Here is a 24,614-nt window from a genome sequence, read left to right as displayed (position 1 = left end):
AACAGTAGGCAGTGGATTTACATTCAAGTTTAATTTCAGAAAACATTGAAAAGGGCTAAATAAGTCCAAACATAAATGGAAAGACAATGCCATACACCAACTGCGCAAATCTCCTCCATTTTGTCAATAACTCAAGTGGGCTAGAACAGAAAATGTGAGGATTACTTATTTTTCTTCAATAAAAGGTTTCCTTTGGGTTTAAGCAGAAGAGATTTATTGCGTTCCAGCATTCTTTTGGCTTCTTCCCGTTTCTCCCTCCACACCTCCATCCCCTTATCCACCTCCGAGCTGAGATTCACTACACGTCTCTGGAGGAGACCGAGAAAGAGATGAGAAAAGAGGAAGAGGAAGTGAAAAGGAGAAGAAATATAAAGGAGGTGGAAAAGGACATCATATGTGAACTGTATTGAAATTAAATATTCAACTTTATGGAGGTAATATAGAAGGTAAACATAAGATACTGACTGCTAACGTCTCTCTCTCCTGCCTTCTCCTCAGCTGTCCTTTTAGGGGGGGTGCAGGCCGGCCATCTGTGTGTAAAACACAAATACAAACAATCATAAGATGTAGGCCTAAATCATATTCCCAACCAACCACACACACAAAATCAGCTCCATTGAACAGCCATACATTAGGATCCTGACACATTAACCCTTGTGTTGTCTTAAGGGTCAAAAATGACCCACCACTATGTTGAACAGCAGAGAAAACCCCCTAAATGATCTCGTTGCTGAAGCCATGAGTGCACGTTTCAGTGGCCAAAAGGTCATAGATCTGATTTTTCAGTTGTCCAAGGAGGAACAAGAGCACAATGATTTAGAAGAGGAATCTGAAGAAGATGGGGAAGAATTACAACCCAGAGCACAATGCATCATCTTCAGATGAAGAAATTCCCCCAAGCTGAAAGAGAGACATTTTTGTCAAAGAACAGCAAAATAACATGGTCCTTGCCACCATATGACAGCCAGGGCAGTATGGCAGCACAAAATGTCTTAAGGACGACCCCAGGGCCCACAAGACATGCAGTTGCACAGGACATCACCTCAACATTGTACATGTTCATCACACCAGCCATCGAAAAAAAATCATCCTGGAGATGACACATTTGGAGGTGTCATGACATTGGCCTGGGGGTAGGTTTATGACAGTCCTAAATACCTCTTCCCCCCTTTTTCCTCTCTCTACCCTACTGATGTGAAATTTGAAAACCCATTGGTTAACATAGGGATTCTGGGAACATCAGAAGGTGGGGAAATGAACTATATTCTGGTAATCCGACCAATGGAACATATGCGGTGGTACTTAATGAATATGATGTCAGTTTGTGTGTCATCTGGGACATTCTCATCAATGATAGGATGACAAACTCTACAGTGGAAAGTCTACACATCAGAGTTATCAGATTCACATGGAATTGTTGTTCAATTGAAATGTTTGAATATAAAATTATTGAAGAGATGAAATGTAATTTTAGCTTACAAATGAGAGATTTGGGTTTTCATAAGGTTAGGGCTCTGCTCAATCAGTGGCCCGCCCCTTTGAAGAGACATGGGTTATAAAACTTTTCTGACACACCCTTCTCTCTCCACTATATAAAGCCTTGACGAAAATGTAACCTCCTGTTCCGAGGAAGTGAGGACGACGGTCCGATGTCAGAATGGTTCAGATAATAACTACAGAACGAAGCCAACATCAGCGTGAGCTTTGGTTGCAAATGGTATGAACTTTGAACTCTTATTCACTACAGCAGTGATACCTCCTAGCCGTTGAGTTAGCAACAGCAGCTACAAACGAGGGTTAGGAAGGAACAGACAGAGTATCCCGTCTATCACACAACAACGTTACTACAACGTATTCAATTGACCACCAGAGACATTCTTCAAAAGGACAAAGGACTCGGTTTGGCAACACGGCCTTCCAACTACCGAAGCGCAGCTCAGAGTAAATATTTATTACATTTTCCTTTTCCAAATGGGCGGTAATTTAGAATGCATAAAATACTGTATTTACGATAGCACAGCTTCTTCCTTTGGTCCTCAGTCTTCCTGCTCTTTCACTCAAACCCAGCTCATTCCTTTTATCTTTATTTAACCAGGCAAGTCAGTTAAGAACAAATTCTTATTTACAGTGACGGCCTAGGAACAGTGGGTTAACTGCCTGTTCAGGGGCAGAACGACAGATTTGTACCTTGTCAGCTCAGGGGTTTGAACTTGCAACCTTCCGGTTACTAGTCCATCGCTCTAACCACTAGGCTACCCTGCCGCCCCTTTATGACAATTTGTAAACAAGGTATGATTAATTCTGTGTATATGTCATTCTTGGGATTAATTAGGTATTTAGTAAATACATAATGAAACCCAATTTTGTATTGCTGATTCAACTTGTTAGCCAGGGTTCGTGAAGTTAACCAAGAATTTACAAACATTCAGATGAGACTGAATAAAGGTGACGATTAATATTGACTTATATTGATGTAAAATATTACTAGGTCTTTAAGAGTTTATTCGGAAGATAACAGCTCTATAAATATTTGTGGTGCCCCGACTCTAGTTAATTACATGTACATGATTAGCTAAATCGGGTAATATTAATTACGGAGAAATTATTTTATAGAATAGTATGTCATATCACTTAATCCGGCATAGCCAAAGACAGGACAGAGGGTTTCTGTAAATATGGAGACAACCGGAAAAGGATGGATGAGATTGACCTGCGTGCCTACATAGGGCTGATAATCTTAGCGGGTGCTAACATGTCCTGAGGCGAGGCTACATGTAGTTTCTGGGATGCAGAGTGTGGAATAGCGATTTTCCGTGCCACGCTGCCACAAAGTCTTTCACACTTTCTCAAGAATGCTACGATTTAATAACCGTGAGTCAAGACCTGCAAGACGTGTGAGAGACAAACTGGCGACCATAAGAGAGGTTTGGGAGAAGTGGGTGGGGCATCTGCCATACCTCTACAACTCTGGGCCTGAAGTAACAGAGATTGAGCAACTGGTTCCATTCAGAAGTACATTTTTGTTTTAATATCTGTAATGTAAGTGATTTCCATTTTAATTGTATTATGTATTGCTGTAATATCATTGATTTATGTGATTGTTTTCTGTGATACTGATAGTAATCTCTTTTGTCAAAAGGTCACGGTCCTTTCTGGCAGTATATGCCCAGCAAGCCAGCAAAGTATGGCATCAAGATATAGTTGGCCTGTGACGCATAGAAGATGCAACTCTACACAGGGAAACCGACCAGTGGAGGCCCGGGGAACAACCAGGGGATACGGGTTGTGCTTGATGTGACAGATGGGCTGAGGGGGCACAATGTCACGTGTGACAATTTATTCACCTCTTATGAACTCAGCCAGCAGCTCCTGAAGAGGAAGATCATCATGGTTAACACAGTTAGAATGAACAAGCCTGACCCCCCCCCTGCATTCCTCACAACAAGGGGGAAGAGAGGCATTCTCATAAAAGTTTGTCTTCACCCCCACCACCACTCTAGTTTCTTACCTCCCAAAGAGGAGCAAGAATGTGGTCCTCCTGAGCACACAGATCGTTGTTCGTGAGGACAGGAAGAGCCATCATCCTGGACTACAACCACAATAAAGGAGGCTTGGACAACCTGGACAAGGTGATTGGAACTTACAGCTGCAGGAGGATGACTGCCCGCTGACCCCTGGTCATCTTCCATAACATAAGTCATGAGTCCTCATACAATGCCTTCGTAATATGGAACAATATCAACCCTACTTGGATGCCTAATAAGTGGAAGAAGAGGGTGTGTGCCTGGAGCAGCTGGGAAAGGCACTTGTAACCCCACACATTCAAGGAAGGGAGCGCCTCCCCCGCACAGCAGCGCTTGTGAAAGTTGTTCAGGGGGCTGAATTTTGTCCAGATCCACCTGTGGCTGCAGCTGGCAAGAGGAGGAGATGCCAATTCTGCTCCCAAAGAAGGACTGTAAATCAAATACTATCTGCTGTACATGTGAGAAATACATCTGCAAAGTCCATGCACACATACATGTGCTAATTAAAGTTGATTGATTTACGTTCACATTTTTGGTTTTGTATTGGTCATCTTATTTTATTGTTTATACACCTTGTGGGTGGGGGTAATGTTTTTTTTTTTTTAAATGGGAGAAGACTAGTATTTTGAAGTTGAATTCCTCATTGTACAGTATACAATGGGGCAAAAAAGTATTTAGTCAGCCACCAATTGTGCAAGTTCTCCCACTTAAAAAGATGAGAGTCCTGTCATTTTCATCATAGGTACACTTCAACTATGACCGACAGAATGAGAAATTTTTTTTTCCAGAAAATCACATTGTATGATTAAGGAATTTATTTGCAAATCATGGTGGAAAATAAGTATTTGGTCACCTACAAACAAGCAAGGTTTCTTGCTCTCACAGACCTGTAACTTCTTCTTTAAGAGGCTTTTCTGTCCTCCACTCGTTACTTGTATTAATGGCACATGTTTGAACTTGTTATCAGTATAAAAGACACCTGTCCACAACCTCAAACAGTCACACTTCAAACTCCACTATGGCCAAGACCAAAGAGCTGTCAAAGGACACCAGAAACAAAATTGTAGACCTGCACCAGGCTGGGAAGACTGAATCTGCAATAGGTAAGCAGCTTGGTTTGAAGAAATCAACTGTGGGAGCAATTATTAGGGAATGGAAGACATACAAGACCACTGATAATCTCCCTCGATCTGGGGCTCCATGCAAGATCTCCCCCCGTGGGGTCAAAATGATCACAAGGACGGTGAGCAAAAATCCCAGAACCACACGGGGGGACCTAGTGAATGACCTGCAGAGAGCTGGGACAAAAGTAACAAAGCCTACCATCAGTAACACACTACGCCACCAGGGACTCAAATCCTGCAGTGCCAGATGTGTTCCCCTGCTTAAGCCAGTACATGTCCCGTCTGAAGTTTGCTAGAGAGCATTTGGATGATCCAGAAGAAGATTGGGAGAATGTCATATGGTCAGAAGAAACCAAAATATAACTTTTTGGTAAAAACTCAACTCGTCGTGAGTTGCATCCAAAGAACACCATACCTACTGTGAAGCATGGGAGTGGAAACATCATGCTTTGGGGCTGTTTCTCTACAAAGGGACCAGGACGAAAGGATCCGTGTAAAGGAAAAAATGGGGCCATGTATCGTGAGATTTTGAGTGAAAACCTCCTTCCATCAGCAAGGGCATTGAAGATGAAACGTGGCTGAGTCTTTCAGCATGACAATGATCCCAAACACACCGGCTGGGCAACGAAGGAGTGGCTTCGTAAGAAGCATTTCAAAGTCCTGGAGTGGCCTGGCCAGTCTCCGGATCTCAACCCCATAGAAAATCTTTGGAGGGACTTGAAAGTCCGTGTTGCCCAGCAACAGCCCCAAAACATCACTGCTCTAGAGGAGATCTGCATGGAGGGATGGGCCAAAATACCAGCAATAGTGTGAAAACCTTGAAGACTTACAGAAAACATTTGACCTCTGTCATTGCCAACAAAGAGTATATAACAAAGTATTGAGATTAACTTTTGTTATTGACCAAATACTTATTTTCCACCATAATTTGCAAATAAATTCATTAAAAATCCTACAATGTGATTTTCTGGATTTTTTTCTCTCTCATTTTGTCTGTCATAGTTGAAGTGTACCTATGATGAAAATTACAGGCCTCATCTTTTTAAGTGGGAAAACTTGCACAATTGGTGGCTGACTAAATATTTTTTTGCCCCACTGTATGTTGCCAAAAAAGTTCAAGTTCAAATGCAATTAAAACTACTTTCTGCACATTGACTAGTTTCTTAGGCTATACAAGTGCCATCTCTTGCGAAAAAAAGTAATGTGTACACTTATGCAGTACCTTTAGCAATAATAATCCTCTACTTTAGTAAAGGAAACAATTATGAAAGGTGCGTTGTAATAAAAACAAGTGGGGTCCACTGATCTAAAATGCGGGTCATTTTGTACCCTTAGGACAAGGGGAGTATACAGAATGTTAAGACTACACAAGAGGCTGTTTTCACACTTGGTCCCTTTCAGCCAATTCTGGGGAACTTAGTGTGCTTCGTTAATATTTTTTGTGCAGTGTGAACACTCCAAAGAAACTCGGACCCCTCAGAAGAGCCCCCGAAGTAAGACGATCTTGAGAGGTGGTCTGAATTTGGTTCGCTTGAATTCCGCGGTCCGGTTCCCATTTTTAGGGCAATGTAAACACAAAGCTTCCAAAATTCGCTTGTCATTATTCCCACACTACACTACTGCAACACCGTTTGCCCTGCAATAAACTCAAATGTGCCACAAAAAGGAGGAAGATTATGATGTGTAGGTTCGTGGAAAAAAAGTGCAGTTTTGGGATATTGATTAACAATTGTCAAGGATGCATAGAAATTCCAAATATCTGTAGAGTTTTTAGTTCAGATTATTTGTTTGCAAAATGTGACTATAGGCTAAGAGAGCTTCATAAACTGTTTATTGATTGTGGGGTTTGAATAGTGAGAGAAGACAACATAATGGTGAAAATCACAACATAAGGTACAAAATCAGCTCTTAAAGGGGCAGTAACCTACATTGAGAGTACAATTTTCAATTAAAGCATTATTTAATCTGCAGTTATTATTCTGCTATTTATTCTGTTACATAATATTAACTTGTAAATATTATTGGTAACATCTTTTAACTAAATGCAATCTATTGGCTTCCAAAATGTAACCTCGGCCATCAGAGCCATGGTCTGTTCACCCCGCTACCATCTAGGAGGAGAGGTCAGTACAGGTGCATCAAAGCTGGGTCCGAGAGACTGAAAAACAGCTTTCATCTCAAGGCCATCAGACTGTTAAACAGTTCCCACTAGCCTTAGTTACTGTTCAAGCCATACTCTACCCTGCAACTTAGAGATTGCCACCCTATGTACAGAGTCATCGACGAACACTGGTCACTTTAATAATGTTTACATACTGATTTACACACTTTAGATGTATATACAGTTTCATTTTTAACTAGGTAAGTCAATTAAGAAACGTGTGAGACAAAAACACAGACAGACACTGGCAACAGCACAAATACAACAGCAAACAGTGCAGGTGTGTGAAGTAAAACATGTTTCCTCACAGAAGGCAACGCAATCTAGTGACATGGGGTGACAACCAGAAACAGCTACATGTCTCAACAACCTGTTCATCTATTTGCCCTTTGACCTCCTCCAGGGACACCAGGTCCTGGGGTTTTAGGTTGGCTGGGAGGGAATTTCACAACCAGGGAGCTGAGTACTGAAATTACCCTTTTCCATGCTCTGTAAACATTTTTGGGACTGTTAGCATAAAATAAGATCTGAGCTTGTATGCGTTTTAATTTCGAGCTAGAAGAGAGGTTAGATGAAAACAGCGGTGTTTGAGCCTGTTGCTCGTGATGTTCTCCCAACAGCACTGGAGTTAGACATCGCCGATTGGTGACAAAATCAAGGGCTGCATGACACACAATCAAGAGCCTTCAGTGTAGAGCTTGAGGCTTGCACACAAACAGTATATCCAGAGTCCAACACAGAGAGAAAAGCACAACAAATCAACTATTTTCTGGTGGCAAAACAAGCTTTGTGCCGGTAATAAAACCTAATATGCAGCTTGAGTTTCCTGACAAGGTTCTCTACATGGCTGGTGAAGCTCAACTTCTCATTCACCCAAACATTTGTATGTTTTGACTTGCTCTATAAAATGTCATCGCACGGTAGTAATTACATGGTTTTCAGAGTGTTTAGTATTGGAATTCAGAACAAGCTTCAAAACATCCAGATTCTGTTGAATGATGTTGAAAATATGTTTGAGCTTTTTCCAAAAGCCAAACTGCTGCCACTTGAATAGAGAACTAAATCATCCGCATCAAAATGTCCATCAGCTGTCTCAATAAGTCTTCCAATGTTGGTGTACCACAAGGACCAATTGAAGGTCCCCTGTGGTTTATTATCGAGATCAGGGGTAGGCAACCCTGTTCCTGGATTGCCGCAGATATTGCAGGATTTTGTCTCAACTAGGCACCACTACTGAGCTATTTAAGTACATTGATCAGCTCAGTGATAGCCTCAATTCAACACACCTGGTTTTCCAGGTTGGTCAAATCAAAAACATGAAGTGGCTGCAGAACTCCAGGACCAGGGTTGCCTACCCCTTGATCTAGATAATAATCCACAGGGGAGCTAAAGTTGATCCTTGAGGCACACCTGAGAGCAGCTCTACGACGTAGGACCATCTGCCTTAACACACTGGGTTCTATTTGACAGAGCATGACCAGTAGTCCCAACACACTTCAATCTCTGCACCAAGACAGTATGATGATCCAGCGTGAAATGCCTTTGACAAGTCTGAATACATATACACAATGCCGCTTCCTATCCAGGGCACAGTGAACATCATTCAATGTTGCTGTGACAGTGCTGTGGCTTGACCTGAAAGCAGATTTCATACCACTCTAAATATTGTTAAGCTTAAGACTTAAGCTTCTTACTGACTAGGCACTCCAATACCTTTGTCAGAATAGACAAGTTAGCTATGAGCCTATAGTTATTCAGTAGAGGGGGATCACCTCCTTTCGAAAGAGGTAGGCCGAATGCTGATTTCCACAACCTGGGACTTTCATTACATTCTAGGGTGATATTAAAGATGCATGTTAAATTTAAAGGGAGAGCAATGATGTCTGCATCTAATTGCAGTAGGTGAGGGTCTAGATCATCCAAGGGAACTCTTTCTTTTTCATCATCAATTGCCTTCGGGGAACTACGCAACTCAGACAGAGAAGGGCGAGAAGGAGAACTCGGGAGGGTCAGGTCATTTCACATGGGGTAACCCTATCAAATAATCCACCTGCATCAAGACATATTTTATTAAAAGAGTTCAGAATAGAGGTTCTCTCATTAGGGAGCTGTGCATTTTTTGGGGCACACTAAACCTTCACTACTTCACTACGATTATTCAGATTACCAGCAGTAGTATATAACCACTGCTGTACACACCTTTTCTATTCATATACTGTCTTTAAACACCATTATATGTTTGGATACATAAGTATACAGTACCAGTCAAAAGTTTGGACAAACCTACTCATTCCAGGTTCTCTTTATTTTGACTATTTTCTACATCGTAGAATAGTGAAGACATCAAAACTATGAAATAACACATGTGGAATCATGTGGTAACCCAAAAAGTGTTAAACAAATATATCTAAAAATATTTAAATGAGATTCTTCAAAGTAGCCACCCTTTGCCTTGATGACATCTTTGTGCAGTCTTGGCATTCTCTCAACCAGCTTCATGAGGTAGTCACCTGGAATGCATGTCAATTAACAGGTGTGCCTTGTTCAAATTTAATTTGTGGAATTTCTTTCCTTAATGCATTTGAGCCCATTAGTTGTGTTGTGACATGGTAGGGTTGGTATTCAGAAGATGCCCTATTTGGTAAAAGACCAAGTCCATATTATGTCAGGAAGAGCTCATATAAGCAAAGAGAAATGACAGTCTATCATTACTTTAAGACATGAAGGTCAGTCAATCCGGAACATTTCAAGAACTTTGAAAGTTTCTTCAAGTGCAGTCACAAAAACCATCAAGCTCTATGATGAAACTGGCTTTCATGAGGACCGTCACAGGAAAGGAAGACCCAGAGTTACCTCTGCTGCAGAGGATAAGTTCATTAGAGTTACCAGCCTCAGAAACTGATCTGACATTGCCCGTTCTGATATTATGTGTGTTTTATTGCTAGGTGTTACTGCATTGTTGAAGCTAGAAACCAAAACATTTCGCCGCACCTGCGATAACATCTGCAAATCTGTGTACGTGACCAATAGTTTCATTTTAGTAATTTAGCAGACAACCACCCCCCCCCAAACAAAGTTTCAAATGTTCTTGTTCGCATACACCTATTTAGCAGATGTTATTACAGGTGTAGTGAAATGCTTGTGTTCCTAGCTTCAACAGTGAAGTAATATCTCACACAACAAAACACACATTATATTAGGATGAGCAACGAAGGAGTCCGGAGTGTGTGAGATACATACCCAAAAGTATGTACACTGGCTTGTCGAACATCTCATTCCAAAATTATGGGCATTAATTTGGAGTTGGTCCCCCCTTTGCTGCTATAACAGCTAACACACTTCTGGGAAAGCTTTCCACTAGATGTTGAAACATTGCAATGGGGCCTTGCTTCCATTCAGTCACAAGAGCATTAGTGAGGTCGGGCACTGATGTTGGACGATCAGGCCTGACTTGCAATCAGCGTTCCAATTCATCCCAGAGGTGTTCAATGGGGTTGCGGTCAGGGCTCTGTGCAGGCCAGTCACATTCTTCCACACTAATCTTGACAAACCATTTCTGCATGGACCTCACTTTGTGCAAGGGGTCATTGTCATGCTGAAACAGGAAGGGACATCCCCCAAACTGTTGCCACAAAGGTGAAAGCACACAATCGCCTAGAAAGTCATTGTTTGCTGTACCATTCAGATTTCCCCTCACTGGAACTAAGGGGCCTAGTCCGAATCATGAAAAACAGCACCAGACCATTGTTCCTCCTCCACCAAACATTAGTTGCCACAGTGGTAGAGTTTTCCTGGCATCTGCCAAACCCAGATTCGCCCGCCAGATGGTGAAGCAGACCTTTTCATCACACTGTTTGTGTGGGTGGACCATTTCAGATTGTCAGGGATGTGTATGTCGAGGAACTTGAAGCTTTTCACCTTCTCCACTCCGGCCTTGTTAATGTGGATGCAGGCGTGCGCTCTCTGCTGTCTCCAGAGCGATGGGGGGTGTGCTCTCTGCTGTCTCCAGAGCGATGGGGGGGAGGGCCCTCTCTGCTGTCTCCAGAGCAACTTAAAGGAGCATTTGACTTGCAAGTATCTAGCTGTCCGATAACACGTTCTGCTGAGAATGGCTTGTCCTTAACTTTGTAATAACCCAGAGTGCATTGAGTGAATGTTGCAAAAATATTGTGGTTCCTTCCTAAACATAGCAACTTGAATGCAAAGAGGGCTAGGACCACAAAGTGAGTGAAGTGAACTGCCAAAATAGTTGAGTCCTCATTCAAAAGGCAAGGGCAGTGTGAATACAAAAGATAAGTTATTGTTGTTGTTTTTTTTCCTTTCTAGGAGTTCACTTTAAAGAGGAATGAGAACAGTTATTTTAAATAGGAAAATATGTGAAAACAACCTAAAAATGCATGCTCCTACATGTGAACTTGCCTGCAAAGGACCAGTCAGGGAGATCTGTCATGGGGCCATACTCTGTTCCACTGCGGGCCAGACCATTTCTATGGACAAACCCATGTGAAATTGTAAAGAACAAAGCATATCAAAACAGAGCTGTAATAGCTACAATTGTGTGTGTGTCTCATTTTGTTCTGACAGTTGTTTGTCTGTGTCGTTTATAACTTACTCGGTCCTCCACTTGATTCCAGCCGGTGCCCCACACGTCGTAGTAAAACAACGACTGGAATGCCTCAAAGCTGAAAACAGAACATCAGGAATTCAGTTCATTTAGGCTCTCTAGTTTTTTTTTGCTTGCTAACGTTAGCTCGTTGCCTAGACATTTGATCAAACCTAGCGTAACTATCGATCTGTCTAGCTCAATATAAAAAAAAACAGATTGTCAACTGGGAGCCGACTGATATTCACATTTACAGCAGAAAATTACCATTAGATCTTATGAAAATTATAAGTAATTGACTTGTAAATAACCTCACCTGTACAGCACAATGTCCTTAAGGGCGCCGCCATTTTGGATTTTTATTTAAGAACTATTTATACCACTAGATGGTGGTCAAGATACGCCAAATGGGTTGTGGAGTTGAAACCAAGTAGCAACAGGCAGCAACGTGTGATGTTGCAATTGTGTTATATTGTAACACTGTTAATTAATCACGTTATGTTACAGTAGCCAATGATGAGCTGGACTTCAGGTTATAATGATGATACATTTACAAAATACAATTTAGCCAGATAAGGGTTTGAAGTATGAATTGGTTGTGGTGTAGTCTTATTTTATCATCCTAAAATTACACACTTTCTTAAGATGTTACTATCCCACCCAAAAAGTAGTTAATGGTATGTAGTACACTTGAATTATTTTTAAAGTATTAATTGCACACACAAACACCATTTGAGTTTGTCATCATATAACGTTTTGTCCCCCAAAGTTGATAAGCCATGATTTTGAACCATCTTCTCCCATGCTCCAGCTGCTCTTTCTATACTGAGTAAGCCATGAAGTATTTTTCTGTTCAACTTTACAGACAAGTCCTCACTCGCCTTCAGTGAATGCTCCAGTCAACTCAAGGGAGCATAGCGGGGAGGGGAGAGGCAGCCAGGCACACACCGACGGTCGCGCGTTTCATTTTAGGCTACCGTTAAGGGCAAAGAAAGACTAGGGAGCGAGCAGGGGGGCTTCGGGGTAGGCAAAATGAGCCTACCCGAAGTACAAAAAAATGGCTTCATAAATATTTGATTCATGTTAGGGTTAACGTCACCAAAACGAAACAGAGTGCATTGAAGCGTATGGCTGTAGCAAGCAAAAAGGCACTGAAATAGTAGCGAGATATTTACTTTGTATCGTCCTTGGAGAACACATACACTCCGGAAAAATCTCAGAACCGTGTCACTAGAGAATGTTCTTCCACACATTCCACAGACTGGGAGCATAATAAAGTAGTCCCCTAAATAGGTCTACTGCCATTTGAACCATGTTATTCTAGGCACGTAGGCCTACCAAAACCATATTTCAACTGTGTCAGGAATTGGAAACAAGCAACGGACCCTTTGATATAGCTTTCTGCCTTAGGGCACAACATATAGGTGTGCTGTTGATAAGGCTTGGGGCAATTAACATACCTGAGACTGGGAGGTATTTAAGAGAGGTCATAATTGTGTAATAAATCAGTACCCACCCATGTGAAAAATGTGAGAACACAATGATGTACGTCCTACGTAAAGATTGCACTTGAGTATAAAATATATGCTCTTTATCCACAATCCAACATGTATTCATATTTTATAAGCACCTAATTGAATAAAAAGTATACCCTCTAATTCGTTTTACAGATCATAATTAAGAAAAATACAGTTTATGTATTTTGGTGTCTCCCCAAACGAGTGGACTGCGTATGAATTACGAGATGTGGTGGGATGTTATCCATCCGCGATTGCTGTCAGAAAGGTGTTCCGGCGTTAAGGAAAAGCGACGAGCCAGTGGCTGATAAAGGAACGAGAGGGGGAGGTAAGGCATTTTGGGGAAGAAAGAAACCAAGTTGGTGGAGCTATGTGATACATTCACGGAGTGGATTAATTGTAGACTTTTTTTTCTCCTGTGAACATGGTTTGGCAATGGTCAGTAGAGTTAATGGCACCATGCGTCCCGTTCTCAAATGTGTTCGCTGAATTTTTGGAGTAAAATTATTTAAAAACGGGAATGATAGCATAACGCATTCTCGAAACATCGAATGGTTTATGTTTTCTTTCAGTCCGCTTTTTGATCATCTGTTTTTTAATATTTTCTTCTCCCTTTTCAATATCGTTTTCATGTCATAAAAAAAAGTGAATATAAAAGTTTAGACAAGCAACATTTACTACAAAAACGGACTTATTTTCCTCCTTCCACTGGACCCCACGAGCGCGACGAGTTATTTTTCAAAAAAGCTTTTGCTCTGGAACATCCTGAAGAAAGGATAACTTCACACACTGGACTATATTTGCCTTTAAAAAACATTGTAACCGGGAATATATCTCACAAACAAGAGTAGAAAAGTTATACTGGTGCCAGCTGCGTGCGAAACAGCACATTGCAGAAACGCAACTCGTCTTTACGTGACCGCTAGGCAACAAGACTAGCCTAATGTAAAGGACCATTCGTTCACACTAATGCAGGTGTGGAGCCACCTAGAATCATACGAGACCAACAACTTCAACTTATTGAACCTATCCTAATTAGCCCTATTTCTTTGTTTTTATTTCCAACATTAGAAGTATTCCACTTCTAACTCGATGGATTCACATGCGTTACCATCTACCTGTCTGCCTGTAGTCTCCACAGCCAAGACAAGATGACTGTGAACACCGTTGTTCAAACATGATTACGTCGTCATGTGATCCTCCCAAAATGTCTTAATCGTCTTATTTAACGTCTGTTTTTATTTATTGTCTGTGTACATATAGCCTATATGTCTGTCTGTTGGTTGTTCTCATTTGGGGCTTATTTGTTGGTTTTTGCATATATATTGCAGGGTCTCTGTCATTCAACTACTGTAGTTCAACTGTACTGTAGACATACTTGAGACTTAATTTGTTTCCAACTCACACGCTGTATTTATTGAGTACGTTAACTTATACCATAGTGGTTCATTAACAGCATTTCTTTTTACTTGATTATTCAGAGTTTTAGACAACCAGGTTAGACATTACGATGGACCGACTTGGAACTAAGTTATTGGAGAAGTTGAAACTGACTGACTCAGGAAGTGTGAAATTTGCCAGTTCTAAAAAGAAAAATGAGTTGGTCAACAACAGCAACAGCAATGGGAACAACAGTAGTGGACTATCACCAAGCCTGAACACTGCCACTTCCTCACCTTCAAGACCTGGTCAGTTCTCTCTCACCTCTCCAACTTCAACAGAGGCCTGTGGGCTGGCTAGTAGCGGGAAGGGATTGGGAGAAAGAGTCTCTACCCAGCACCTCTCAACCTCCATCATCCCCCAACCTACTGACTGCGAACATCAACCCTACTCCCCCTCGACTCTCGCCCCCCTACGGCGCCGGTCGACCCAGCAGCGTGCCTCCTGCTACCTGGGGGAGGGCGTTGACATCCAGATGAGGCGTGAGTCAGGCCTAGGGGACTGTGATCCAGCTGGGTCCAAGGCCTCTCTGAACCAGCGCCGCTACTCTCTGGAGCTCCAGCAGCTGGTCCGACGCCAGCAGCTCCTCTCCCAGCCTCCTCTGTCCCACTCCTCTGGCCCCCCTCCGGCGTACCCCGTCCCCTCCTCGGGTTATGGCTCTGCTCCACGCAGTGGGGCCATGGCTGAGCCACACTACCTTCCCGAGCCTGAGCGTCACAAACGCCTCTCCCTGCAGGAGGCGATGTTCTACAAGAGGCTGAGCACGGGAGGGGAACTCTGGGAGAGCACCAGACCGGCCTCGCTCTCTCACTCCCCACACCGGCCCTCTGAGATGGGTGGAGGAGGAGGGTTCTTCTTCCCCCCAGGCCCGGCACTGAGCCCCTGCTCCTCCTTCAGCCTCCAGGAGTCGGTGCTGGTCAGTCCCAGGTCCAGCTTTGCCTCCAGTACAGCCAGTGGTGGAGGGGGAGGGAGCCCTATGGGCAGCCGCTGTAGCAGCAACCGCACCAGTGGAATCAGCCTGGGCTATGACACGCGCTACTCAGCCTCCTCCACCATGGCACAGCAGCTGCAGTTCTCCCTGCACACAGGGGGCTCCACCAGCGGACAGGGATACACAGTCTCAAGCAGGGCCGGGACGCCCTCTGGGGCTGGAGGCTGGCAGGACTACCTGGACGGGGTCTTCTCACCTGGAGGAGCAGGGGTTCAGGATGGCCGGCACTCCTACCCACCTGCGTTGGGGAGCCCGGCGGCTGCCTGTTACCGGGCTGGGCCCGAGTGGTGGGATGAGAAGGGAGCAGGGGCAGCCCGAGGAGAGGAGACTGGCATGGGTGCTGCTGGGGAGCGGACGCGCTACTCGGATCTCCCGGGTACTCACTACCAAGAGGAGCTGACACGTCTGTTGCTAAGAGATGCAGCGCTGGAGGGTGAGGAGCTACACATGGGTGGGCTGATGCTCAAAGAACAGGTCAATCCTCCAATCAATGCCCTCGCCAAGCTGGCAACACTCATCAATACGGCTACGACTTCCAGACCAATTAAAGCCCAGGAGGAGCTGGGAACAGGGAGGGAGCCGTCGTCCGAGAATCGCCAGGAGTTCTTTGGTGAGATCATCAAACCTCTTCATCGCTGTCATCTTTATCACTTTGTTTTGTTATTGTCGCGTGCATGTCTTTTTACATTTTTTATGAAAGGATTAGATGGGTGAATAGATGGATAGTCAGATTTTGATAGATGAAAGAGAGAAAATTGGATGATCGTGTCTCGAGACCTGCATGAACTTGTAGGGCGGCCTAGCTATCACACAAGCAAAGGGAAAGAGAAACGTTTGGCCCTTAGGGAGCTAGCTAAGTCAGAGGCCTATCCAGACAAGTAGAGCTGCTAGGCTGGGCACATCAGACAGAAAGGAGAAGAGAGATGCAGAGAAAAACAATTGAGGAGGAATTATCATAGCTGACATGCATTTATACACGCACCAAAGAGTCTCTGTGCAACAAAGTCACTCAGCCACAACTTAGAGCACTGAATCACATTCTCCAAGAGACTCTTTTGGTGTAGAACAGTTTTAGGCTGGGTTAAGCACAGACCAAGACGTTGCACATAGAGGGCTGATGAAAGGTAGCTATGCATACACTGAACTGCAAACCTTAGCTCAGCTGTAGTTCAGACACAAATGACATGTTAGTGATGAACACAGCACTGACCATTAGTATGAGTCATAGAGAAGATTACAGCTTTGGACCAGCACTGTGTGTATATGTCTTGCGTATGTGTGTAGTGTGGCAGGATGTGTGTGTGTATTGTGTGGCAGGGTGTTTGTGTGTTCGGAGTGACTCCAGGCCATAATAATATAGTGGGTGTGTGCAGGGCCGGACTACCCCATTTGAGGCACCTATTTCCAGGGCCCCCCAAAATATAATTATTACAGCTTATAGTTTCTTAAAAAAATATAACTTCATGCAGTTCAACATATTTTATAATGAGGCGCAGAGAAAATTAGCAGTTTTATAATGCTATTCTACACATTTAGTGATGAGGCTGAGAGAAAAATCAGTTTTAAAGCAAATTTCATGCAATTATACACATTTCGTCGTAGCATATGAACACGTCATAAGCAATCTGTTTTTTTGTGGGGGGGTTGGGGGGCCCAAGGGCATGTGTAAGCCGGCCCTGGGTGTGTCTGTAGGGCGTGAGTCATGCGTGTGCTGGTTTGTGTTACCCTGCCTTGGCGTGTGCAGGGGCGGTGTGCTGCAGCCTGTTTTTCTTCTGCCCAGGTATGTGAGCCCTCGGGGGATGGGAACTGTGTCAACTCGGCTAGGCTCAGAGCTGTTAACACTACTGAGGCTCTTTACAGGAGCTCAGACAGAGGCTGTGAAAATACTGTGTTTTTAGTAGGACCAGGAGTTGCCTAATAAGTCAGACTAGCTAGGTTTCCGTTCAGTTGCCGACAGATTTAATGTGAATATTCTAAAATCTGCATGAAAACAATGTGCACATTTTCCCACCAGATGTTTCCATCAAATTGACTTGTTGCGGATAATTGAGTCTGATATGACGTAGTGCACATAAAAATAACTTTTGCAGTTAAATTCCCATGTACCCAAGAAAACTAGTTAAATGGGTTTCCATTGCATTTTCAACTCCACTGATGGTTTTGTCACCATAAAATGTGTTAATGTGTTATGCGCATGTGATCTAGCCAACAGCTGGCAGATGCAGTGAGGCTAGGCTACCTACATGATGAGATTATTATGATCAAAAACTAGCTGATTGTTATCAGTCAAACGGCAGTATCGCTCATCATGGAACCAGAATCGTTCTTTTATTTAACTAGGAACCAGAATGAGAGACCCTCCATATTTATTGGAAGGGAGGATCAAGTTCGTCACCTTGTACTTTCACCACCCTGTGAAGTTCAACTTATTTCATCTGTAGTCTAATAAACTTGTTCCCCGAGTCGTAGTGGGAGGACCACACAACATGTCACCGCGTGACTCCCAAGTTTACTTTGATATGACGGTTATTATATCAATATTTGCCCATAAAGGTGTTTCCACCGCCATTCATTGTACAGACACAAAAAGATCCAACCTTGTCTAGTGTATTTTGTTTGGTCAATCTTTGCTGTTTCCATCACACCTGTCGTTACATTTTTTATCAGACGTACTGGACTCGCATAGAAAGGTTGGATAGAAAGCTGGTTAGTGATCAATTTCTTGGATACAGTCTGAAACGAAGCACTGCAACAACTTGGAATGTTGGAATAAAATACCATTTGAACTTACTCTACCAGTTGTCAGTGCAGTTGGTCCTTCAGTGGGACAAAATAACCACAGGAAAGTATAATATACCTGACTTTTTAGAGTTCCTGTACTGCCATTGAAATTGAATTTACCTGGCACATGTGCAAAACCATGTAAACACCTGCAGGACTGTGGTTAATGTGTATGCATCACGTGCATGTACGTCTTATCCATGTAAATGCCACACATGGAGACCTGTGTTTTGAAGTCTGTTTAATACTACTTTCCTGTGGATATTTTGCCTCAAATTTCGACACACTGAAGGACCAACTCCATGGACAATCGGCAGAGAAGTTCAAGTATATACTGAAACAAAAGTACACAGCTCAAAAAAATAAAGGGAACACTAAAATAACACATTCTAGATCTGAATGAATTAAATGTTCTTATTAAATACTTTTTTGTTTACATAGTTGAATGTGCTGACAACAAAATCACACAAAAATTATCAATGGATATCAAATTTATCAACCCATGGAGGTCTGGATTTGGAGTCACACTCAAAATTAAAGTGGAAAACTACACTACAGGCTGATCCAACTTTGATGTAATGTCCTTAAAACAAGTCTAAATTAGGCTCAGTAGTGTGTGTGGCCTCCACGTGCCTGTATGACCTCCCTCCAACGCCTGGGCATGCTCCTGATGAGGTGGCGGATGGTCTCCTGAGGGATCTCCTCCCAGACCTGGACTAAAGCATCCACCAACTCCTGGACAGGTCTGTGGTGCAACGTGGCGTTGGTGGATGGAGCGAGACATGATGTCCCAGATGTGCTCCATTGGATTCAGGTCTGGGGAACGGGCGGGCCAGTCCATAGCATCAATGCCTTACTCTTCCAGGAACGGCTGACACACTCCAGCCACATGAGGTCTAGTATTGTCTTGCATTAGGAGGAACCCAGGACCAACCGCACCAGCATATGGTCTCACAAGGGGTCTGAGGATCTCATCTCGGTACCTAATGGCAGTCAGGCTATTAAACGTCCTGCACGGTGTTGGGCTGTAAGCTAAACCCCCACCTGTGGACGTCGGGCCCTCATACCACCCTCATGGAGTCTGTTTCTGACCGTTTGAGCAGACACATGCACATTTGTGGCCTGCTGGAGGTCATTTCGCAGGGCTCTGGTAGTGCTCCTCCTGATCCTCCTTGCACAAAGGCGGAGGTAGCGGTCCTGCTGCTGGGTTGTTGCCCTCCTACAGCCTCCTCCACGTCTCCTGATGTACTGGCCTGTCTCCTGGTAGCGCCTCCATGCGCTAGACACTACGCTGACAGACACAGCAAACCTTCTTGCCACAGCTCGCATTGATGTGCCATCCTGGATGAGCAGCACTACCTGAGCCACTTGTGTGGGTTGTAGACTCCGTCTCATGCTACCGCTAGAGTGAAAGCACCGCCAGCATTCAAAAGTGACCAAAACATCAGCCAGGAAGCATAGGAACTGAGAAGTGGTCTGTGGTTATCACCTGCAAAACCACTCTTTTATTGGGGGTGTCTTGATAATTGCCTAAAATTTCCACCTGTTGTCTATTCCATTTGCACAACAGCATGTGAAATTTATTGTCAATCAGTGTTGCTTCCTAAATGGACAGTTGGATTTCACAGAAGTGTGATTGACTTGGAGTTACATTGTGTTGTTTAAGTGTTCCCTTTATTTTTTTGAGCAGTGTATAAAGCAACATGTAAAGTTTTGGTTTCATGAGCTGAAATAAAAGATCACAGACATTTTCTATATGCACAAAAAGCTTATTTCTCTAAAATGTTGTGCACACCTTTTGTTTTCATTCCTGTTAGTGAGCATTTCTCCTTTTCCAAGATAATTGATACACCTAACGGGTGTGGAATATCAAGAAGCTGATTAAACAGCACGATCATTACACAGGTGCATCTTGTGCTGAGGACAATGAAAGGCCACTCTACAATGTGCAGTCTTTTCACACAATGCCACAGATGGCTCAAGTCTTGAGGGAGCTTGCAATTGGCATGCTGACTGCAGGAATGTCCACCGGAGCTATTTTCAGATGATTGAATGTTCATTTCTCTGCCATAAGCCGCAACGTTGTTTTAGATAATTTGGCAGTACGTCCAACTGACCTCACAACCACAGACCATATGTAACCACACCAGCCCAGGACCTCCGCATCTGGCATCTTCGCCTGTGAGATCGTCTGAGACCAGCCACCCGGGCAGCTAATTAAACTGGGTTTGCACAATCAACTCTATGCAAAGGAAATGGTTCCCGAGTGCATGAGGAAAATGGTGGTCACACCAGATACTGACTGGTTTTCTGATCCATTCGTAGTCCTGGGCCTGTATTCACAAATCATCTCGGAGTAGGAGTGCTGATCTAGGATCAGGTTCCCTCTGTCCATGTAATCTTATTCATTATGATCTAAAAGGCCTAATGATATGTTCTAAGTAGTTAGGTTTGTCAAATGTACCTGACTAGGAAAATGTACCAGGCATTTTTTGTTGTTGACTTTGGCTTGTGCTGTTTGACTCGGCAGACCAAGACATGTTCTTGATGAAGTGACCTCACCCGGAAAGAATCTGGGCTCATGTCTTGTTGAGTAATGGTTGTTGATTGTGTTGATTGTGTTGCAGGTACATGTGTGAAGTGTAGGAAAGGTGTGTATGGCTCGGATAATGCTTGCCAGGCTCTGGACAGCCTCTATCACACACGCTGCTTCACCTGTGTGTCCTGTGGTGAGTTGAACACACACACACTGCGTCAATACACTATATGCAGTTCATAGTCAGGAAAACAGCTCTATCAACTTAGCGTGACTGTCCTGGGATTGTCTGTCCATCTGTCCCAGGTCGCACCCTGAGAAACAAGGACTTCTACAACGTCAATGGCTCTGTGTACTGTAAAGAGGATTACATGGTAAGAGGTCGAGGTCTTTATCTCACTCAGTGGCATTCTTTGTGTCTTTTTAAATATAACCTTTAACTAGGCAAGTCAGTTGAGAACAAACTCTTATTTACAGTGACGGCCTACCAAAAGGCAAAAGGCCTCCTGCGGGGACGGGGGCTGGGATTAAAAATATAGGACAAAACACACATCACAACAAAATACACAACACTACATAAAGAGAGAATTCCCAGACATCAGTGCCTTACATTTTTAATCAATTCCTTACTGGAGTTTTACATATTGCTCTTCAGGGTTGGGGTCAATTAAGGAAGTACACTGACATTCCAATTCTCTTCAATGCTTTTCGATTAGGAGCATGTGGAATTGGAATTTGGTTTACTTTCTGAATTGACCCCAACCCTGGTGCTTTCTATGGTATGATGTAAAACCATGTTCTCTCTTCTCTCCATACTCAGTTCTCAGGCTTCCAGGCTGCAGCAGAGAAATGCAGTGTGTGTGGCCACCTTATCCTGGAACAGGTGTGTGTGTGTGTTTAAATGGTTTTGGGGGGTCCTTGTATGTCCAATGTTTCATTTGTGAATCTAAATGTGTGTGCGTTAAATTGAATTTATGTTAATGTCAAGGGACCTTCCCTTATCTACCGTGTGGTCCTGTTTGTCCAGCAGATCCTCCAGGCGATGGGGAACTCCTACCACCCTGGCTGTTTCCGCTGTGTGGTGTGTTCCAAAGCCCTGGACGGAGTCTCCTTCACTGTCGACCACCTCAGCAACATCTACTGTGTTTCCGACTATAATAGGTGAGACGGGGTGTCCAGTAGGTCAGACTGGGGCTTTGATATACTACAGACGGGGTGTCCAGTAGGCCAGACTGAGGCTTTGATATACTACAGACGGGGTGTCCAGTAGGCCAGACTGAGGCTTTGATATACTACAGACGGGGTGTCCAGTAGGCCAGACTGAGGCTTTGATATACTACAGACGGGGTGTCCAGTAGGCCAGACTGGGGCTTTTATATACTACAGACGGGGTGTCCAGTAGGCCAGACTGGGGCTTTTATATACTACAGACGGGGTGTCCAGTAGGCCAGACTGGGGCTTTTATATACTACAGACGGGGTGTCCAGTAGGCCAGACTGAGGCTTTTATATACTACAGACGGGGTGTCCAGTAGGCCAGACTGAGGCTTTTATATACTACAGACGGGGTGTCCAGTAGGCCAGACTGGGGCTTTTATATACTACAGACGGGGTGTCCAGTAGGCCAGACTGGGGCTTTTATATACTACAGACGGGGTGTCCAGTAGGCCAGACTGGGGCTTTTATATACTACAGACGGGGTGTCCAGTAGGCCAGACTGAGGCTTTTATATACTACAGACGGGGTGTCCGGTAGGCCAGACTGAGGCTTTGATATACTACAGACGGGGTGTCCAGTAGGCCAGACTGAGGCTTTTATATACTACAGACGGGGTGTCCGGTAGGCCAGACTGAGGCTTTGATATACTACAGATGGGGTGTCCAGTAGGCCAGACTGAGGCTTTGATATACTACAGACGGGGTGTCCGGTAGGTCAGACTGAGGCTTTTATATACCACAGACGGGGTGTCCAGTAGGCCAGACTGAGGCTTTTATATACTACAGACGGGGTGTCCGGTAGGCCAGACTGAGGCTTTGATATACTACAGAGTAGACTGTAATTAATTGTCAAGCTATTTAGGGTCAGAGGATACAATTCAGTTGACCAGTTTGTACATTACTAGGGCACTACATTACTAGGGCTATATGTAGTTATATTCTCATATTGGAACTCTTGTTGTCTTGTAGAACGTTCGCTCCTAAATGTGCAGCCTGTTTACAACCCATCTTACCTGCTGAGGTGAGTCTCATTGTGTTTCCTTTGCTCTGTGTGTGTTAACCTATATCGAGACATAACTCAATGCCGCTCTGACCAACTTCATACCGCTACGTGATTGTAATGCACTGACTAATCTCACTGCTGCTGTTTTGGGTTACAGGACAGCGAGGAGATACTCAGGGTGGTGTCTATGAACAAAGATTATCACTTTGAGTGCTACCACTGTGAGGTTAGGATGGCCTTCATCTAATAATAGTAGCTAACAACTATGTAATGTGTTCGGTCTGTACCCGGGTTCTTAAATCAGGCTGAGCAGGCATTTGTTCCGACCCAGCACTAACACACATGGTTCAACCACAGTAATCAAGGGGCATCATTGGATGAATCAGGTGTGTTAGTACTGGGCGGGAACAAAACCCTGCAAGTCGCCAGGACCATAAATGAAGAAGTGACTCACTGCTTGTACTGTATTTATTTTAATAAGCATTAAACCTCAACTCAAATCAGATTTAATGTTCTCTCTGTGTCCGTTTGATTCCTCAGGATTGTGGGAAGCAGCTCTCAGATCAGCCGGGTTCCCAGTGCTTCCCTCTGGACTCTCATCTCCTCTGTCACTCATGTCACATGATGCAGGTGTGCACCTCGCATAACATTCCCCCTCACAGCACAAACTGAGGAAGAAACTATGCAGCAAACATTTATACCCTTTCAACATTCCTTCTTTCCGCCACCCTTTCTCACTCCTGCACACCCAGATCATATGGGTTGCTGTTTACTTTTAAAATTCTACTCAGACCAGCTCTCACACAAAAATGCTGGTAAAGGCTTTCAACACAGAACAGGTGAATTTACTGTATGGTCCAGAGTTTGAACACCTGTCTGTGACCTGGGCCAAGTTCATTAGGGCACACTGTATCAGAACGTTTTGCAACAGAAAATGAAAGCCAACATTTTATTGGACAAGTACAGATAGTACCTCCTGGAGCATGTCCATTTAGTGGCTACTGAACAGCACCCAGGTGCGACAGAAGTCCTGCTGTTCTACGATCACTGTACCGTAACATTCTCATAGGGAGAATATAGCCTGTTCCCAGATCAGTTTGTGCTTTCTTGCCAACACCTATGGTCATTGGCAAGCCATTATTTGACAGATCTGGAGCCAGGCTAGGAATACAAAACTACTGCTTTCTTATTATTCCCTGACCATGTCGACTGTTTGCTTATAGACCAGAGGTATTCAACTCTCACCCTACGAGGTCTGGACCCTGCTGGTTTTCTGTTCTACCTGATAATTAATTGCACCCACCTGGTGTCCCAGGTCTAAATCAGTTCCTGATTAGAGGGGAACAATGAAAACACACAGTGACACTGGCTTCAAGGCCATAGAAGGGATTTATCAATCTGCTTAACCCGTTTTTGTATTTATCTATCACTAGCAAACAATTTGCACTTAAAATTGGACATGTTTACCTTAAGAGATTTAAGTGTTTCTTGTAAAAGTAAAACAAAAACATTCCTGTATCTGTTGTAATTAATAAACATTTTCCTTTTTGTGTGTTTGACTAAGTGGTCTTTTCTATTGCAGTTACAATTTGTCCAGGTGGCACTCAAACGTAGTATTCAGGATAGCATGCTTACACGTATACTACACAGGGAAAATACATGAGCTAATCTGACAAATAATCCATGGTTGACTCAACAGTACTGCCTGACAAAGACCA

General features: G+C 43.6%; 2 protein-coding genes across 5 annotated transcripts; one reads left to right on the top strand and one right to left on the bottom strand.

Annotated features, from left to right (window-relative positions):
* Positions 1-5: 5 nt before the first annotated feature.
* Positions 6-12,651, bottom strand: mrpl52 (mitochondrial ribosomal protein L52). Of its 3 annotated transcripts, none has more exons than XM_064931476.1 (5): positions 12,588-12,651; positions 11,422-11,491; positions 11,217-11,296; positions 466-530; positions 6-308 (listed from the first exon to the last, which is right to left on the bottom strand). In XM_064931476.1, the coding sequence occupies exons 1-5, from the start codon at positions 12,610-12,612 to the stop codon at positions 162-164; spliced, it is 387 nt and encodes a 128-aa protein (XP_064787548.1). In that variant the 5' UTR covers positions 12,613-12,651; the 3' UTR covers positions 6-161. The 3 variants fall into 3 exon arrangements, with proteins under 3 accessions (XP_064787548.1, XP_064787547.1, XP_064787550.1); XM_064931475.1 differs by lacking the exon at positions 12,588-12,651 and adding an exon at positions 11,729-11,831; XM_064931478.1 differs by lacking the exon at positions 12,588-12,651 and adding an exon at positions 11,729-11,830 and having other exon boundaries at positions 11,229-11,296.
* A 568-nt stretch (positions 12,652-13,219) lies between these two features.
* On the top strand, positions 13,220-24,448 carry LOC135510488 (LIM domain-containing protein ajuba-like). 2 transcript variants are annotated; one of them, XM_064931466.1, is made up of 8 exons: positions 13,220-15,970; positions 20,769-20,870; positions 20,984-21,051; positions 21,498-21,560; positions 21,708-21,838; positions 22,863-22,914; positions 23,054-23,122; positions 23,437-24,448. In XM_064931466.1, exons 1-8 carry the CDS (start codon positions 14,440-14,442, stop codon positions 23,566-23,568), a joined length of 2,148 nt encoding a protein of 715 aa, XP_064787538.1. In that variant the 5' UTR covers positions 13,220-14,439; the 3' UTR covers positions 23,569-24,448. The 2 variants fall into 2 exon arrangements, with proteins under 2 accessions (XP_064787538.1, XP_064787537.1); XM_064931465.1 differs by having other exon boundaries at positions 21,705-21,838.
* Positions 24,449-24,614: the final 166 nt, after the last annotated feature.

Source organism: Oncorhynchus masou, chromosome 23, assembly GCF_036934945.1.
Source record: "Oncorhynchus masou masou isolate Uvic2021 chromosome 23, UVic_Omas_1.1, whole genome shotgun sequence".
In the NCBI taxonomy this organism is placed as follows: Eukaryota; Metazoa; Chordata; class Actinopteri; order Salmoniformes; family Salmonidae; genus Oncorhynchus; species Oncorhynchus masou.
Note: the sequence above shows the minus strand (reverse complement) of the source record. Positions and strands in the feature narration are given on the sequence as shown.

Coding starts and splice junctions, on each gene's coding strand:
- LOC135510488 (XM_064931465.1), top strand. CDS start 14,440: ATGGACCGACTTGGAACTAAGTTATTGGAGAAGTTGAAACTGACTGAC. Junction 21,839..22,862: donor TGTGTTTCCGACTATAATAG/GTGAGACGGGGT, acceptor GTTGTCTTGTAG/AACGTTCGCTCCTAAATGTG. Junction 22,915..23,053: donor AACCCATCTTACCTGCTGAG/GTGAGTCTCATT, acceptor TTTGGGTTACAG/GACAGCGAGGAGATACTCAG.
- mrpl52 (XM_064931475.1), bottom strand. CDS start 11,762: ATGGCGGCGCCCTTAAGGACATTGTGCTGTACAG. Junction 11,492..11,728: donor AAGGACATTGTGCTGTACAG/GTGAGGTTATTT, acceptor TTCTGTTTTCAG/CTTTGAGGCATTCCAGTCGT. Junction 11,297..11,421: donor GGAATCAAGTGGAGGACCGA/GTAAGTTATAAA, acceptor GTTTGTCCATAG/AAATGGTCTGGCCCGCAGTG.